Below are 19,677 nucleotides of genomic sequence, written 5' to 3'. Positions count from 1 at the left end.
CCAGTACCATGTTGAATAGTAGTAGTGAAAATGAACATCTATGTCTTGTTCCAGCTCTCAGGAAGAATGCTTTCAACTTTTCCCCATTTAATGTAATCTGTGTGTTTGTCATAGACGGCTTTTATTACTTTAAGATATGTCCTTTCTATTCCGATTTTGCCGAGGATATTAATCATTAATCATAAAGAGATGCTGAATTTTGTGAAAGGCTTTTTCTCCTTCTATTGAGATGACCATGTGATATGTGGTTTTAATTCTGTTTATGTGGCATGTTACTTTTCTTGACTTACATCTGTTAAACCATCCCTGTACCCCTGGTATGAAATGCACTTGATCATGGTGGATTACCTTTTTGATATGCTGCTGGATTCAGTTTGCTAGTATTTTGTAGGGAATTTTTGCATCTATGTTCATCAGGGATATTGGTCTGTAGTTTTCTGTTTTTGTTATGTCTTTGACTGGTTTTGGTATTAGGGTGATACTGGCTTCACAGAATAATTTAGGGAGAATTCTCTCCCTATCTTTCAGAATAGTGTCAGCAGGATTGGGACCAATTCTTCTTTGAATGTCTGATAGAATTCCGCTGTGAATCCATCTGGTCCGGAAGTTTTTTTGTTGACAATTTTTTTATTATCATTTCAAGCTCGCTGCTTATTATTGTTCTGTTCAGAGATTCTGTATCTTCCTGGTTTAATCTAGGAGGATCACATATTTCCAGGAAGTTATGCATCTCCACGAGTTTATGTGCATAAAAGTGTTCATAGTAGCTTTGAATAATATCTTGTATTTCGGTGTTATCAGTTGTAATATCTCCCGTTTTGTTTCTAATTGAGATTATTTGGATCTTTTCTCTTCTTTTCTTGATTAATCTCACTAATGGTCTATTTTTTTTTTCAAAGAACAAGCTTTTAGTTTTATTTATCTTTTGTATTTTTGTTGTTGTTGTTGTTTCAATTTCATTTAGTTCTGCTCTGAATTTCATTATTTCCTTTCTTCTGCTGGGTTTGTGTTTGGTTTGTTCTTGTTTCTCCAGTTCCCTGAGGTGTGACCTGAGATTGTCTATTTGTGCCCTTTCAGAATTTTTGATGTAGGCATTTAATTCTATGAAATTTCCTCTTAGCACTGCTTTTATTGTATCCCAGAGGTTTTGATAGGTTATTTTACTATTATTCAGTTCAAAAAATTTTTTAAGTTCCATCTTGATGTCATTGTTCACCCAATGATCGTTCAAAAGCAGGTTATTTAATTTCCATGTATTTGCATGGTTTTGAAGGTTCCTTTTGGAATTGATTTTCAATTTTATTCCACTATGGTCTGAGAAAATACTTGATATAATTTTGATGTTCTTATATTTAATGAAACTTGTTTTGTGGCCTATCATATGATCTATCTTGGAGAATGTTCCATGTGCTGAGGAATACAATCTATATGCTGTAGTTTTTAGGTAGAATGTTCTGTAAATATCTGTTAAGTTCATTTGTTCTAGGATATGGTTTAAGTACATTGTTTCTTTGCGGACTTTCTCTCTTGATGATCTGTCTAATGCTGTCAGTGGAGTACTGAAGTCCCTCACCTTTACTGTGTTGCCATCTATCTCATTTCTTAGGTCCAGTAGTAACTGCTTTCTAAATTTGGGAGCTCCAGTGTTAGGTGCATATATATACTGAATTGTAATATTTCCTGTTGGACTACTTCTTTTATCCTTATATAATATCTCTCTTTGTTTTTTTTTTTTTAACTGCCGTTGCTTTAATGTTTGTTTTGTCTGATAGAATAATAGCTACTCCTGCTCACTTTTGTTGTCCATTTGCATGGAATAACTTTTTCTACCCCTTACCTTAAGTTTATGTGAGTCCTTATGTGTTAGGCAAGTCTCCTGAAAACAGAACAAACTTGGGTAGTGAATCCTTATCCATTCTGCATGTCTGTCTCTTTTCAGTGGAGCATTTAGGCTAGTTACATTCAATGTTAGTATTGAGATGTGAGGTACTATTCTATTCATCATGCTGTTTGTTGCCTGCATATGTTTTTCTCTTTTTCATTTTGTTATTGCTATATAGGTTCTGTGACATTTATGCTTTAAGAAGGTTCTCTTTTGGTATATTTTGAAATTTTGTTTCAGGATTTAGAGATCCTTTTGGCAGTTCCTGTAGTTCTTTCTCAGCTAAACTATATAAACATACATTTGCTGCTTTTCAAAAACCACATCTAAAATGAAATAGGTTTTCAAAAGACATCTTACTAAGTGACACTAAACAATCCAAAGTAACTCTAAGTAATATTTTATCTATTAAAATGGCACTTAAAACATGCATGCTAAGACTATGTATCTTGTGAATAATTTATATAACTCAGTTGATTCATCAAGTACCCTGGTTTGTGCTTTAGCTAAGCAACCTACACCTTAAAGTAGACTCAGCAGATTCGTTGGAAATATTATGTCATTTTTGTTTAAAATAAATTAATGAATTACACAGTATTATTACTTTGTAAAGGAGAGATTAAAGTTTAAAAATGTTCATTTTTATCCCCAAGTAAACACAGTTAAGTAAGTCTTTAAATAGTTAAATCATTGTTTTCTCTTCATCATGGTTGACTACCCTATACAACTGAGACTGCTACATTAACTGTAGTGTTTTCTAATTGTTGCTTTATTTTTCACTATGAAAATATTCAAAAATATACAAAACAGACAGAGTAGTATAATTAATTCATGTACTTTTCACCCCATGCAACTATTGCCCAGCTTTGATAATTTTTAAGAATTTGTCTACTTTGTTTCTTCTATTCCCTTACTCATACTTGTTGGTAAAGCAAATCCCAGATACAATATTGGAACCACCACACATATTTCTATAAAAAGTTTTCCTGAAAAAACAAAACAAAATACTATTACAACACCCAATAAAATTTGCTATAATTCTGCAATAACAGTCAATCCTCTAATTTCTCTGATTAACCCAGAAATAACTTTATAGGAAGAGTTTATAAAGTTCAAATAAGTATACCAACAAGAATGTCAATTGCATTTGCCTCTTTTAACCCACAACTCCCACTCCTCCTAGTATATCATGCTATTTATCTTTTGAAGAAACCGGACCATTTATCTTGAAGAATATCCAAATCCTATATTTGGTTGCCCACAATCTTTTCATGACATTTAACATTTTCTCTCCACCCAATCCAATAATTCCTGTAAAATCAAAGTTTGAAGTATTTGAATGGATTATTTCTTCTGGTAGGGGGAAAGGAAGGAGGGGCAAGGACAAGAAAATTTCACAGGTTGTCCTATTGTACTTCAGTCAGCATTGCATCAAGAGGGGCAAAGTATATAGTTATTACTTTTTGTGATATTAGGGGATTGATCAGTGGGTTTGGTTTTGGTATTCACCATCTAATGCAACCTAGAAAAGTTCTCTATCAACAATACATCCTTACAATCAGCTGTGGGTGGTGGCTCAAACCTGTAATCTGTGCACTTTGGGAGACTGAGGCAAATGGATCTCTTGAGCATAAGAGTTCAAGACCAGTCTGGGCAACATGGTGAAGCCCTGTCTCTACTAAAAATACAAAAATTAGTCAGACATGGTAGCATGCTGGGACCTGTAATTCCAGCTACTTGGGAGGCCAAGATGGAAGAATCACTTGAGCCCAGGAGGCAGAGGTTCTGGTGAGCTAAGATCGTGCCACTGCACTCCAGAATGGGCAACAGAACCAGACCTTATCTCAAAACCAAACCAAACAATATGTCCTTACAATAATGCCACAGCAGATTAGGATATGTTCCTCATTCTTTTTAATGACTGTTTGGTATACCATTGTATATTCAATAAGTGTCCTATTGATGGGCATTTCAGGTGCTTCCAATATTTTTTCATCATAAATATTTTGCAGTAAATAGTTATATGTATGTATTATTTTGTCTTTTGCCAGTATCATAGAATTAGATATCTAGAAGTTAAGTTGTTGGGTCTAAGTTGTAAAAGCCATCTGCATAAAAGTCTGAAAGTCTACATTTTTAGAAGGATATCTGTCAAAAAAATATCCCAATAAATTTTTATTCTCAATTGATATTCATCTAAAAAAAATTAAATGCAGTTTCTTTTTTGATATTAGCCTAAAATAGAGTATAAGAAAATACCAACATTGTTATTGCCTTCTTTTGACAATTGCTATTATCTATTATCCAAATATACTACATAAATGAAAATTCATCATAAAGTTTTACAACTAAAAATAACTACAGAGGTTATGTCTAATTTCCAAAAGTTAAAAATGAAGACATTACCATATAAGAGATTAATTTTCTTAAATGTATGCAGTAGGTCTTAAGGTTCTAAAGCTTTAGTTTAATGCTATATCCGCTTGAAAATGACTTGCTTAAAGGCATTATTAACAACAAAAAAGTAAGTGTAGAAGTTTACCTTTGCTGTTAAATATCTAAATTTGAATGGACAACCAATAATTTCTATAGCCTACTTTAATGAGAGTAATTCTGGAATTTGGAGATATGACATTTTATGCTTTAATATAAATTTAAACTATTATAAATATATCAGCCTCCCTCAAGTCATTCATCACAAACTTACTTACCTCCACTATAATTCTATGTGTGTGTATGTGTTTATGAGTATGTGTTTTTTACTGCCACTGGTAATTATTACTTTTGAGGTCAATCTTATTGTAATTAACCTATGTAGGAAGTGGCTAAGATTTGGAACGGAAAATCTTAGATCCACAAAACTTCCATTTGGTCATATAAATAAATAAAAAGTGAGATTATAATTATTGTTTTCTTCCACAAAACAGAAGAAAACATTAACCTGTTTGTTAAGTATTTAACTAGAATATTTTCTATTTTGGAAAGATTTTTTTAGTTTTTTTTAAATTCATAGTTATCTTTCAAGTGGATTTATATTTCCATAAAAGACTTTAAAATCATGTAAGCCAACAAAATCATCTTTCCATGGTACCTACCATGTTCTTTGCATATAGATTATAAAAACTGAGGCCTGAAAAGACTGAAGGGAGCCTTAACAGTGTTTAGACTGTCCGTGAAAGCTAAAAACCAGGATAGGAGTTGTATGATATTATGTATCTCTTTAACACTTACCAGAAGGGTGAAGATTCTGTTCCTCTAAAAATTCAAGATCAAGCATTAGATCATCTTCATCTAGTTCGCAAGATCCCAAATTATTCAAAACATCCTGAAGAAAAACAAAATCAACAATTAGAAACCAAAACACCGAGTAACTGAGGAAACACTCACATGCGGATGCCATGAAGTAACAATAACTTCAAAATCAGAATGATAAGTTCTAACTTAATCCCAGAAATTATTTGACACCTATGGACTTTAAAATTACCAGTCCAATAAAAAATTCCAAGACTTATTCTAAATATTATTAACTTGTCCAATTATCTGCACATTCATTTTTTCCTTTTTATTGATAGTATGTAAGTTATAATTAAATGGAGGTACATATGGACAGATATGAAATATATTAGAAATCAGGAAATGATTTGTTGATATGAGAAGTACAGTCGAGTGTTTATATGAATAAAAGCATCTTCAGTGATATTAAAAAAGGAATTTTCTCATTGCAAATACGCAAAATCCATATAAATGTTTTTCAAGTACATAGAAGCCTGTGAAATGAAACTTCAGTTACTTTTTCTAATATTTATATTTCAAGCATAGGTAACATTCTTCTAACACATTTAATGAACTGTTTTTCAAACAACTTTTGTTTATGGTGACAACTGTGAAATATTAATTTAGATCATGCTTGGAAGTGAAAAATTGGCTACCATTTTCCAATTATTTGTTTTACATTAGGAGGAATGGGCAGGAAAACAATCTATATTAATTCAATTAAAATTAATTATTGGCTTGCATTATACCATAATATATCAGAGCTGAGATTATGTCTCCTATTTTATTTTCAAGAGGATAAACAGCAAAATAAACTAGAAGGCTACACTGAGAAGTCTTGAGAAGACATGGTAATGTGCTGAGGTGCAGAGGCAGGAACTGCTGAGAAAGGAATAAAGTCCTTATTTGTATATTTGTCTATATAAATAGGTGATAAATGTATTAAGAAAAGTAAGAACTTACATTTAGAGACTAACAATGAAATGACAAATGTACAAAAAAATAGAACATCAAAGACATAAAAAAAAAAAAAACAGACTAAACACTAAATGATGCCACACCATCTCAGGTCACTTTTCAGCTAATTTGAATGCTACCATAATTTGTAACTAAAGTAGTATTCATTAAGGAAAGCTAATGACATTTTCAAATGGACAATGAACACTTTAGTTCTTGGGATTAAAAGTAAGGACACTGGGACTTTTAAATAAACCACTTTTACTTAAATAATTCAAATTAAACATTATTAAACTTTAAAATATGTCATATGTGTGATCCATGAATACTGCACATACAGTGGTTTGAAAGATAGTAAGTATATCCAAATCTAAGTGCTTCTTTCTCCAAATAAAGGTCATGAATAATTTAAACTATAAAGAATAGCACTTGCTTATTGGAAGCTCTGTTCCATACAGTGTCGGCGATAGTTCAATGATTAAGTTACTTACCTATATACATTAAAAATATGAGAAAATATAGGCAACAAAAGATATGCTGTCATACTAAAACTGCAAAACAGAAGATTAAAATAACGACAACAAAACTTAATTGAAGTTGTGGAAAAGTGAGAGTTTTTATAAAGGAGATTTTTGTGAAAACACTGATATGAGTGTTTATCAAACTATCCAAATGAGAGAGTCTTAATCAGGTAGTCAATAATATATTAGTCAAAAATACATGTTATAGTGAAAGCATACTAATTTAACCAATTTCAAATTGGGGTAAGTAATTTTCCACTTGGATTTTGAATTCATTGGATTTAACTGTATCCTTCCAAAATATATGAAATATCCTAACCACCAACACCTTAGAATATGGCTGCATTTGGAGACAGAGCCCTTAAAGACAGTATAAAGGTTGAACAAGGTAATATGGGTGGGCACTGCAATGGGACTGGCATTCTTATAAGAAGGAGAGATTAGGACACAGACAGCACACAGAGAGAATGATAAAGACACAGAGATGTGAAGAACCTTGTGAATTCACAGAGGGCAGGAAGATAGGCCATTTGCAAGCCAAGGAGAGAGACCTCAGGATAAACCAAACTTGCCATCACCTTGATTTTGGACTTCCAGCTTCCAGAACTGTGAGAAAATAAATTTCTGTTGTTTAAGCCACCCAGTCTGTAGTGTTTTGTCATGGCAGCCCTGGCAAACTAATACAACCAACAAGACTTAGAAAGCAATGAAGAACAGAACAAAGGAAATAAATGAATGCCTGGCATAGGACTGTCATTTTTTTATTACACCAAATGAGGATATCTTAGGCACTGTAAACTTCTAGAACAAGGTTTTCACAGCATTTCTCCTTTTTAATTGGAACCACCATACCCAATCATCCTAGCTATAAAGGGAGCTACCAGAATTGTACATGAGCCAAACTCCTCCTTGGTGAATGATCCAAGATGGACATCTTAACCAAATTTGGCGACCAAAGCCCCATCCCAGAAATGAAAAAAAGTCTCTGTTTGGTGATAGATACTGAAAGATGCAAAACACTGTCATCATAGGGGCTATGGATTTCATTGTGTAGCCAAGACCAGAATAAGCCTACTTTAAAAAATTTTTTAAATGTCATCTTGTTCCTGTTTCCAGTAATTCCTGAGATCCAGAGGCATACATGATGTTTTCAAGGTAGGTTGTTCAACCCGGTTTTGAATTTTGACAATTAATGCATTCATCCACAGTTTGAAATAAAATTTTAAAAGACTTTATTTTTTTAACAAGGAAATATTAAAATCTCTGCCACTGCTATTCTAACATTTCATATAAGACAGCAACACCAATAGAATGAACTAAATTTGGAAAATTTACTACATTGTTCCAATTTTATTCTCCTTTTGGAGGTGACACTTGACACTCGGACTAGCAGGGTTCCATTTGCCACGGGTCTAGATTAATTCCTTCCTAAATCTACTTATTCTAAATTGCCTTGCTTTGATATTGTGCTTACAAAGCAACTTTCTTGTCAGTGTAGAGTAGAATCTTTGAAGCTGGTGAAACCTCGTAATGAAAGGAGAGTAGACGCAGCAACACGATATGTTACAGAAAATAATCAATGTTAAATTCATAAATCTAAAACAGTCTTTTCCAGGTCTCTCCCTGAAAGGCACCAACAGCAGCAACAGTCCTTTTGCTGACAGCCAGTACTGATATTGGTCAATCCTAGAGGCTGGATACTTGCTGCCGTATATCTATTAATAAATAATGTTAATAAAAATCAAGGTCTTTTACTTATTAGAGAAAGGGAAAAAAAGAAAGAAAAGAAGAAAGACAAAACAGAAAGTTTCTGGAACAATCCTTTTGTTGCCAAGAAAACAAAGTTCACCTAAAAAAAATAGTGGCTGTCTGGAAAGGCTAGATAAGGAAAACAACTTTGATGCCTTCTCGCTAGGTAATCTGACAATATGAGCATAAAAAGAAAAGTAATCAGTAAGGCTAAATAGAATAATTTGAGACTATGGAAGGTTAGCTTTTTTCTAGAAAAGAAAAAATGAAGGATATTAAAAAATACAAATTGGGTAGAAGATCTTTAATTTATATTGGTTTCAAGGTTAATATATCTGTATTTTATTTTCCTTTTTTTTCTATTTTTTTTTTCATTATACTTAACACGTGCAGAACATGCAGGTTTGTTATATAGCTATACATGTGCCATGGTGGTTTGCTGCATCCATCATCCTGTCATCTATATTATGTATTTCTCCTAATGCTATGCCTCCCCTATACACCCACCAGCTGCTATCCTTCCCCTAGCCGCCCCCCCCAACCCAACAGGCCCTGGTGTATGATGTTCCCCTTCCTGTGTTTTCATTGTCCATGTGTCCATGTGTTCTTATTGTCCAACACCCACTTATGAGTGAGAACATGCGGCATTTGGTTTTCTATTCTTATGTCAGTTTTTCTTATTATATGTATGTTTATAAAATGTAGTCAGGTCTTTCTTTCTGACTGTATAATCAGGGATCTGTAAGTAAACCAGTAGTACCAAAAGTAGTTCAGTACTAGGAATAGTAAAAACTGTCTAGCACCAACGGTCACATGTAGGAATCAGATTCAAAAAAAAAAAAAAAAAGAAATGCAGCAACTAATTAACACTAATAATGACGCCCAAATATAAGAGGGTGCAATTATGCATTTCAGACATTTGATAAATGAGCAGAATGTGTAAGCAGAGTGTTATCTAAGCAAAAATAATTTTCTCATTTCCTGGTAGACAAAAATACTAGATAGCCCTACATAATAAATAAATAATCAGGAGAATCCATGGATCTTTTTTTTTTTTTTTTTTTTTTTTTTTTTGAGACGGACTCTTGCTCTGTTGCCCAGGCTAGAGGGCAGTGGTGCAATCTCGGCTCACTGCAAAATCTGCCTCCTCCCACCCCAGGTTTAAGCAATTCTCCTGCCTCAGCCTCCAAAGTAGCTGGGATTACAGGCACACACCACCATGCCCGGTTTATTTTTTTTGTAGAGATAGGGTTTCAATATGTTGGCCAGGCTGGTCTCAAACTTCTGACCTCATGATCCACCTGCCTGGGCCTCCCAAAGTGCTGGGATTACAGGTGTGAAATTTTTAATAATATTAACATAGGAGGCCTACAAATTATAATAACAAGAAAAGTGTTAAATAAGACAAGCAAATGGGATTTAAAAAGAAAATCATTTTGTGAGAGGACATCTATATTACACAAAATTAAAAGATGGACTTGAACTTAAAATAAAAAGCATAAAAGCACATAGCTAGTAGAGTTTAATTGTAAAAGAAGAGTTCAACGTTTTGCCAGTATCTTGGGTTTGAAGCTTCGCTGAATATACAGCAAATTCCAATCACTTGCCCTCAAAATCATCTAGTGGACAAGTCAGAATTTTAACGTTTAAGAGATGGCTTTCTTGTAGGTCTAGTTTGGTTAAAGCCTAGGAAGGTGAAAACATGGACTTGTCTTACATTTCTGAAATCCCAGGGAAATATAAATTCTACATCTGAAAAATGTAAAAACAAGAAAAAGATGAAAAGAAATGTAAATGCCCAGCATTAACACATTTATAACCAGTTGTAATGGAAGCATACTGATTTGCTTTTGGATCACTGTAATACGTACAATTTTCTCCATTAAAAGTAGCTAAAAGTAGGAAATTGTGTCATTTACAGCGACATGGATGAACATGGAGGATATTATGTTAAGTCAAATAAATCAGGCACAGAAAACAAATACTACATGATCTTACCTGGGTGTGGAAATCTTAAACAGCCAAAGAAACTCAGAGACGCAGAAAGTTGAATAGTGTTCACCAGAGGCTGAGGTGTGTGTGGAAAGGGGAGATCAAGGACAAAAGTACAAAGCTTCAGTTAGAAGTTCTGGAGATCTGTTGTACAACATGATGACTATTGTGAATAATAATTTGTTGTATACTTCATTGCTAAGAAAGTAAAATGTTTTCACCACAAAAATGATAAATATGTGAGGTGATGGTTATGTTATTTATCTAGGAAGATAAATATGATTTATTCTACGGTGCACACATGTATCAAAACGTCATGTTGTATACCATGAAACCACAGAATAGTATTTTCATTTCTCAATTCATAACATGAAATGTCATAGAATAATAAAAAAATAATGATACATGTATAAAAGAAATGAAATTAAAGCTGTTAAAACATTTAAGATAATTTGTTATATTACACTGGGTATTTTAATTACGCATTAGAAAGAATTTACTTATATAAAGTTTAAACCAATATTTAAAAGTCATCAAAAATGTTACATAATACATGTTCCAATTAATTGGTATGTGAGACTTATGTAGCTATTTTTTGAAAAGTTTATTGTTTAAGGAAATGCTAATTATTAACAAAAGTCATAAGATTAGTAAATTGCATACTAAACCAAACACAATGTTATAAAGTATTCTCCAAGCAGACATTTACAAATCTTTTAGCCATACTGACTACTCATGTAATCCCCCAAACGACTTGATATCAAGAGCCATTAAGACTAAACTGAATAATTATTAGTGAAATAATTAAAAAAAATAATTTTCAAAGCTCTAGGGATATGAAAATGAATGTAAAAGGTCTGGTGTCTTTCCTCAAAGATCTCACAGAAAACTATATTCTAGTAAAAAAACACCAATGCCCTTCATAAATACATCAAATATTATTTATAAATCAGACTCGTATGTTTTTCCAGTGTGAATCAATTCTCCAGGTCATGGTTCCCATTGGCTGAAATAATAAAATTGGATTTATGAAGCTACAAAATTGAAAGAAAAAAAAAAAAACTCTGATCACTCCTTTAAGATGTAACCATTCAGCTGAGCATAGCGGCTCACATCTGTAATTCCAATACTTTGGGAGGCTGAGGCACAAGGATTACTTAAAGCCAGGAATTTAAGACCAGCCTGGGAAAACTAGCAAAACCCACTCTCTGCAGAATTTTTTTTTTTTTAATTAGCCAGGTATGGTGGTGCATGCCTAGAGTCCAGCTATTCAGGAGGCTGAGGCAAGAGGACTGCTTGACTGCAGGACTTGGAGGCTGCAGGGAGTCACGACTGCACCACTGCACCCCAGTATCGGCAATGGAGCAAGGTCCTGTCTTGAAAAAAAAAAAAAAAAAATGGGAAGGTATAACGCTTCTATAAAGCCTGTTCCCAAACAACCTATTAGTCTCATATATCACTTTATTAACATTATTAAATTACTAAAACAGTCATTAATTGTGGCTTACAGAAGCTATTAATCACATATCTATACTATTATATTTTAGTGAAATAACTATCAAAACGGGCCTAAAATATCTAAGGGCAGTATTTGACATGCTGGTTTGGACTTCAGTAGTTGTTTATTTTATATTTACTTGACGCAGTATAACTGCTGTAATAATTATGTGGTCTAAAAGTGGAGAGGATTATTCAAATTAATAAGACGTTTACAGTCTAGTCAGCATTCTTCTAGTTCTGCTACCTTATGATTAGGTGCTAAGATATACATTTCCTTCTCCATTTTTTAATCATAGGATTCTACAAATTGACTCACAGGAAAACACTATTTTATTATTTTAAAAAGTGTGACATAGTTATTATCAATGACCCTCAGTCAAATGTCCTGTGTGAGTCTAAGCACACATTCTGAGACTTACTTTACAATTAATTGTATTTGCCTTTTTACTTGGAGAAAAAAGAGGCTAACTAGGAATGTGTCCTTAGGTAAATCACATTATCCCAGGAAGATAAATTATAAATTACAAAACAATGAGAGATGTACAAGTGACAAGATTTTATCATTGACACAGTCAAGAACAAGACTGAGCATATACAGTTTGACAAAGTAGAGCTGTATACATTACATATGCAGTGGAGAAGAGAAAACAATACACCAGTAATGTATATATTTTTAATACTGTAATTTCACTGTTATTTTTGAAAAGAGCAATTAACATGGCAACATTTTATAATTACTGCTCAGAAGATAGTTATGTAGTTTTGATTTCTGGGTTGGGTTAAGAAAACATATTCAATCCTTATGATAGAATTGCTTTGAACTCTCAGCATAGCAGCCACAGAGTATTTCCACTTGCTCTTTGCTAAGTATTGATTTACCTTATGGTTTTGAGTAACACAGAATACATTTTTAACGAATATTTTAAAAAATGAGTATTTTCAAAACATACATTTTGCAAAATGTGCATGTTTTTGGATTTGTAGGGGGAAGTCCAAAAACATCATGTTATTCATTATTGTAACATGATGCCATTATACATTTTTACAAAGCAGAATATTTGGTTTTTATTGCCGTGTATTTTCGTATTTAAATGTGAAATATTTAGCAAAATGAGATTCTGGAGGATACCCTCCCCAGAGTTGTTCATTCTTCCTCTTATACTGATAAAAGGTAAATTATTCCATTATTTTTTCCAAGTAGCACTGTATTAAAATACTAAAACTTAAAAGTTACGCTATGATACTTTACTGTTTAGAAAAAGTTAACTTTTATATGGATTCATACTTTATATGAATTTAAACGAGTATCTGAATTCATACAAAATTTAAAACTAAACTCAGAAGATTTTCATTTTAATCTGTGCATGGGAGTAAAGTATATATAATTTTATTATTAAGTAATTTAAAAACTGATGCATATAAATATATCACTAAAGTAGAAAACTTCCTAATTCAAAGTTAAAATTTAATGACTGCTGTTGGTTTAAAAATTCATGTTTTTTTTTTNTACATTAAAAATATGAGAAAATATAGGCAACAAAAGATATGCTGTCATACTAAAACTGCAAAACAGAAGATTAAAATAACGACAACAAAACTTAAGTGAGAGTTTTTATAAAGGAGATTTTTGTGAAAACACTGATATGAGTGTTTATCAAACTATCCAAATGAGAGAGTCTTAATCAGGTAGTCAATAATATATTAGTCAAAAATACATGTTATAGTGAAAGCATACTAATTTAACCAATTTCAAATTGGGGTAAGTAATTTTCCACTTGGATTTTGAATTCATTGGATTTAACTGTATCCTTCCAAAATATATGAAATATCCTAACCACCAACACCTTAGAATATGGCTGCATTTGGAGACAGAGCCCTTAAAGACAGTATAAAGGTTGAACAAGGTAATATGGGTGGGCACTGCAATGGGACTGGCATTCTTATAAGAAGGAGAGATTAGGACACAGACAGCACACAGAGAGAATGATAAAGACACAGAGATGTGAAGAACCTTGTGAATTCACAGAGGGCAGGAAGATAGGCCATTTGCAAGCCAAGGAGAGAGACCTCAGGATAAACCAAACTTGCCATCACCTTGATTTTGGACTTCCAGCTTCCAGAACTGTGAGAAAATAAATTTCTGTTGTTTAAGCCACCCAGTCTGTAGTGTTTTGTCATGGCAGCCCTGGCAAACTAATACAACCAACAAGACTTAGAAAGCAATGAAGAACAGAACAAAGGAAATAAATGAATGCCTGGCATAGGACTGTCATTTTTTTATTACACCAAATGAGGATATCTTAGGCACTGTAAACTTCTAGAACAAGGTTTTCACAGCATTTCTCCTTTTTAATTGGAACCACCATACCCAATCATCCTAGCTATAAAGGGAGCTACCAGATTTGTACATGAGCCAAACTCCTCCTTGGTGAATGATCCAAGATGGACATCTTAACCAAATTTGGCGACCAAAGCCCCATCCCAGAAATGAAAAAAAGTCTCTGTTTGGTGATAGATACTGAAAGATGCAAAACACTGTCATCATAGGGGCTATGGATTTCATTGTGTAGCCAAGACCAGAATAAGCCTACTTTAAAAAATTTTTTAAATGTCATCTTGTTCCTGTTTCCAGTAATTCCTGAGATCCAGAGGCATACATGATGTTTTCAAGGTAGGTTGTTCAACCCGGTTTTGAATTTTGACAATTAATGCATTCATCCACAGTTTGAAATAAAATTTTAAAAGACTTTATTTTTTTAACAAGGAAATATTAAAATCTCTGCCACTGCTATTCTAACATTTCATATAAGACAGCAACACCAATAGAATGAACTAAATTTGGAAAATTTACTACATTGTTCCAATTTTATTCTCCTTTTGGAGGTGACACTTGACACTCGGACTAGCAGGGTTCCATTTGCCACGGGTCTAGATTAATTCCTTCCTAAATCTACTTATTCTAAATTGCCTTGCTTTGATATTGTGCTTACAAAGCAACTTTCTTGTCAGTGTAGAGTAGAATCTTTGAAGCTGGTGAAACCTCGTAATGAAAGGAGAGTAGACGCAGCAACACGATATGTTACAGAAAATAATCAATGTTAAATTCATAAATCTAAAACAGTCTTTTCCAGGTCTCTCCCTGAAAGGCACCAACAGCAGCAACAGTCCTTTTGCTGACAGCCAGTACTGATATTGGTCAATCCTAGAGGCTGGATACTTGCTGCCGTATATCTATTAATAAATAATGTTAATAAAAATCAAGGTCTTTTACTTATTAGAGAAAGGGAAAAAAAGAAAGAAAAGAAGAAAGACAAAACAGAAAGTTTCTGGAACAATCCTTTTGTTGCCAAGAAAACAAAGTTCACCTAAAAAAAATAGTGGCTGTCTGGAAAGGCTAGATAAGGAAAACAACTTTGATGCCTTCTCGCTAGGTAATCTGACAATATGAGCATAAAAAGAAAAGTAATCAGTAAGGCTAAATAGAATAATTTGAGACTATGGAAGGTTAGCTTTTTTCTAGAAAAGAAAAAATGAAGGATATTAAAAAATACAAATTGGGTAGAAGATCTTTAATTTATATTGGTTTCAAGGTTAATATATCTGTATTTTATTTTCCTTTTTTTTCTATTTTTTTTTTCATTATACTTAACACGTGCAGAACATGCAGGTTTGTTATATAGCTATACATGTGCCATGGTGGTTTGCTGCATCCATCATCCTGTCATCTATATTATGTATTTCTCCTAATGCTATGCCTCCCCTATACACCCACCAGCTGCTATCCTTCCCCTAGCCGCCCCCCCCAACCCAACAGGCCCTGGTGTATGATGTTCCCCTTCCTGTGTTTTCATTGTCCATGTGTCCATGTGTTCTTATTGTCCAACACCCACTTATGAGTGAGAACATGCGGCATTTGGTTTTCTATTCTTATGTCAGTTTTTCTTATTATATGTATGTTTATAAAATGTAGTCAGGTCTTTCTTTCTGACTGTATAATCAGGGATCTGTAAGTAAACCAGTAGTACCAAAAGTAGTTCAGTACTAGGAATAGTAAAAACTGTCTAGCACCAACGGTCACATGTAGGAATCAGATTCAAAAAAAAAAAAAAAAAGAAATGCAGCAACTAATTAACACTAATAATGACGCCCAAATATAAGAGGGTGCAATTATGCATTTCAGACATTTGATAAATGAGCAGAATGTGTAAGCAGAGTGTTATCTAAGCAAAAATAATTTTCTCATTTCCTGGTAGACAAAAATACTAGATAGCCCTACATAATAAATAAATAATCAGGAGAATCCATGGATCTTTTTTTTTTTTTTTTTTTTTTTTTTTTTGAGACGGACTCTTGCTCTGTTGCCCAGGCTAGAGGGCAGTGGTGCAATCTCGGCTCACTGCAAAATCTGCCTCCTCCCACCCCAGGTTTAAGCAATTCTCCTGCCTCAGCCTCCAAAGTAGCTGGGATTACAGGCACACACCACCATGCCCGGTTTATTTTTTTTGTAGAGATAGGGTTTCAATATGTTGGCCAGGCTGGTCTCAAACTTCTGACCTCATGATCCACCTGCCTGGGCCTCCCAAAGTGCTGGGATTACAGGTGTGAAATTTTTAATAATATTAACATAGGAGGCCTACAAATTATAATAACAAGAAAAGTGTTAAATAAGACAAGCAAATGGGATTTAAAAAGAAAATCATTTTGTGAGAGGACATCTATATTACACAAAATTAAAAGATGGACTTGAACTTAAAATAAAAAGCATAAAAGCACATAGCTAGTAGAGTTTAATTGTAAAAGAAGAGTTCAACGTTTTGCCAGTATCTTGGGTTTGAAGCTTCGCTGAATATACAGCAAATTCCAATCACTTGCCCTCAAAATCATCTAGTGGACAAGTCAGAATTTTAACGTTTAAGAGATGGCTTTCTTGTAGGTCTAGTTTGGTTAAAGCCTAGGAAGGTGAAAACATGGACTTGTCTTACATTTCTGAAATCCCAGGGAAATATAAATTCTACATCTGAAAAATGTAAAAACAAGAAAAAGATGAAAAGAAATGTAAATGCCCAGCATTAACACATTTATAACCAGTTGTAATGGAAGCATACTGATTTGCTTTTGGATCACTGTAATACGTACAATTTTCTCCATTAAAAGTAGCTAAAAGTAGGAAATTGTGTCATTTACAGCGACATGGATGAACATGGAGGATATTATGTTAAGTCAAATAAATCAGGCACAGAAAACAAATACTACATGATCTTACCTGGGTGTGGAAATCTTAAACAGCCAAAGAAACTCAGAGACGCAGAAAGTTGAATAGTGTTCACCAGAGGCTGAGGTGTGTGTGGAAAGGGGAGATCAAGGACAAAAGTACAAAGCTTCAGTTAGAAGTTCTGGAGATCTGTTGTACAACATGATGACTATTGTGAATAATAATTTGTTGTATACTTCATTGCTAAGAAAGTAAAATGTTTTCACCACAAAAATGATAAATATGTGAGGTGATGGTTATGTTATTTATCTAGGAAGATAAATATGATTTATTCTACGGTGCACACATGTATCAAAACGTCATGTTGTATACCATGAAACCACAGAATAGTATTTTCATTTCTCAATTCATAACATGAAATGTCATAGAATAATAAAAAAATAATGATACATGTATAAAAGAAATGAAATTAAAGCTGTTAAAACATTTAAGATAATTTGTTATATTACACTGGGTATTTTAATTACGCATTAGAAAGAATTTACTTATATAAAGTTTAAACCAATATTTAAAAGTCATCAAAAATGTTACATAATACATGTTCCAATTAATTGGTATGTGAGACTTATGTAGCTATTTTTTGAAAAGTTTATTGTTTAAGGAAATGCTAATTATTAACAAAAGTCATAAGATTAGTAAATTGCATACTAAACCAAACACAATGTTATAAAGTATTCTCCAAGCAGACATTTACAAATCTTTTAGCCATACTGACTACTCATGTAATCCCCCAAACGACTTGATATCAAGAGCCATTAAGACTAAACTGAATAATTATTAGTGAAATAATTAAAAAAAATAATTTTCAAAGCTCTAGGGATATGAAAATGAATGTAAAAGGTCTGGTGTCTTTCCTCAAAGATCTCACAGAAAACTATATTCTAGTAAAAAAACACCAATGCCCTTCATAAATACATCAAATATTATTTATAAATCAGACTCGTATGTTTTTCCAGTGTGAATCAATTCTCCAGGTCATGGTTCCCATTGGCTGAAATAATAAAATTGGATTTATGAAGCTACAAAATTGAAAGAAAAAAAAAAAAACTCTGATCACTCCTTTAAGATGTAACCATTCAGCTGAGCATAGCGGCTCACATCTGTAATTCCAATACTTTGGGAGGCTGAGGCACAAGGATTACTTAAAGCCAGGAATTTAAGACCAGCCTGGGAAAACTAGCAAAACCCACTCTCTGCAGAATTTTTTTTTTTTTAATTAGCCAGGTATGGTGGTGCATGCCTAGAGTCCAGCTATTCAGGAGGCTGAGGCAAGAGGACTGCTTGACTGCAGGACTTGGAGGCTGCAGGGAGTCACGACTGCACCACTGCACCCCAGTATCGGCAATGGAGCAAGGTCCTGTCTTGAAAAAAAAAAAAAAAAAATGGGAAGGTATAACGCTTCTATAAAGCCTGTTCCCAAACAACCTATTAGTCTCATATATCACTTTATTAACATTATTAAATTACTAAAACAGTCATTAATTGTGGCTTACAGAAGCTATTAATCACATATCTATACTATTATATTTTAGTGAAATAACTATCAAAACGGGCCTAAAATATCTAAGGGCAGTATTTGACATGCTGGTTTGGACTTCAGTAGTTGTTTATTTTATATTTACTTGACGCAGTATAACTGCTGTAATAATTATGTGGTCTAAAAGTGGAGAGGATTATTCAAATTAATAAGACGTTTACAGTCTAGTCAGCATTCTTCTAGTTCTGCTACCTTATGATTAGGTGCTAAGATATACATTTCCTTCTCCATTTTTTAATCATAGGATTCTACAAATTGACTCACAGGAAAACACTATTTTATTATTTTAAAAAGTGTGACATAGTTATTATCAATGACCCTCAGTCAAATGTCCTGTGTGAGTCTAAGCACACATTCTGAGACTTACTTTACAATTAATTGTATTTGCCTTTTTACTTGGAGAAAAAAGAGGCTAACTAGGAATGTGTCCTTAGGTAAATCACATTATCCCAGGAAGATAAATTATAAATTACAAAACAATGAGAGATGTACAAGTGACAAGATTTTATCATTGACACAGTCAAGAACAAGACTGAGCATATACAGTTTGACAAAGTAGAGCTGTATACATTACATATGCAGTGGAGAAGAGAAAACAATACACCAGTAATGTATATATTTTTAATACTGTAATTTCACTGTTATTTTTGAAAAGAGCAATTAACATGGCAACATTTTATAATTACTGCTCAGAAGATAGTTATGTAGTTTTGATTTCTGGGTTGGGTTAAGAAAACATATTCAATCCTTATGATAGAATTGCTTTGAACTCTCAGCATAGCAGCCACAGAGTATTTCCACTTGCTCTTTGCTAAGTATTGATTTACCTTATGGTTTTGAGTAACACAGAATACATTTTTAACGAATATTTTAAAAAATGAGTATTTTCAAAACATACATTTTGCAAAATGTGCATGTTTTTGGATTTGTAGGGGGAAGTCCAAAAACATCATGTTATTCATTATTGTAACATGATGCCATTATACATTTTTAC

General features: G+C 33.1%; 1 protein-coding gene across 2 annotated transcripts in view; it reads right to left on the bottom strand.

Annotated features, from left to right (window-relative positions):
- Positions 1–19,677, bottom strand: part of CCSER1 (coiled-coil serine rich protein 1) — a 764,265-nt gene that overhangs the window by 521,715 nt on the left and 222,873 nt on the right. For both annotated transcript variants that reach the window (XM_017509178.2, XM_037731578.1), the window contains exon 4: positions 5,114–5,207. In XM_017509178.2, the coding sequence (XP_017364667.1) occupies positions 5,114–5,207 (94 nt within the window). The remainder of the gene's footprint in view (positions 1–5,113; positions 5,208–19,677) is intronic.

The sequence above is a fragment of the Cebus imitator genome, unplaced genomic scaffold, assembly GCF_001604975.1.
Source record: "Cebus imitator isolate Cc_AM_T3 unplaced genomic scaffold, Cebus_imitator-1.0 Scaffold409, whole genome shotgun sequence".
Lineage (NCBI taxonomy): Eukaryota > Metazoa > Chordata > Mammalia > Primates > Cebidae > Cebus > Cebus imitator.
This window is presented reverse-complemented; position numbering and strand designations above follow the sequence as displayed.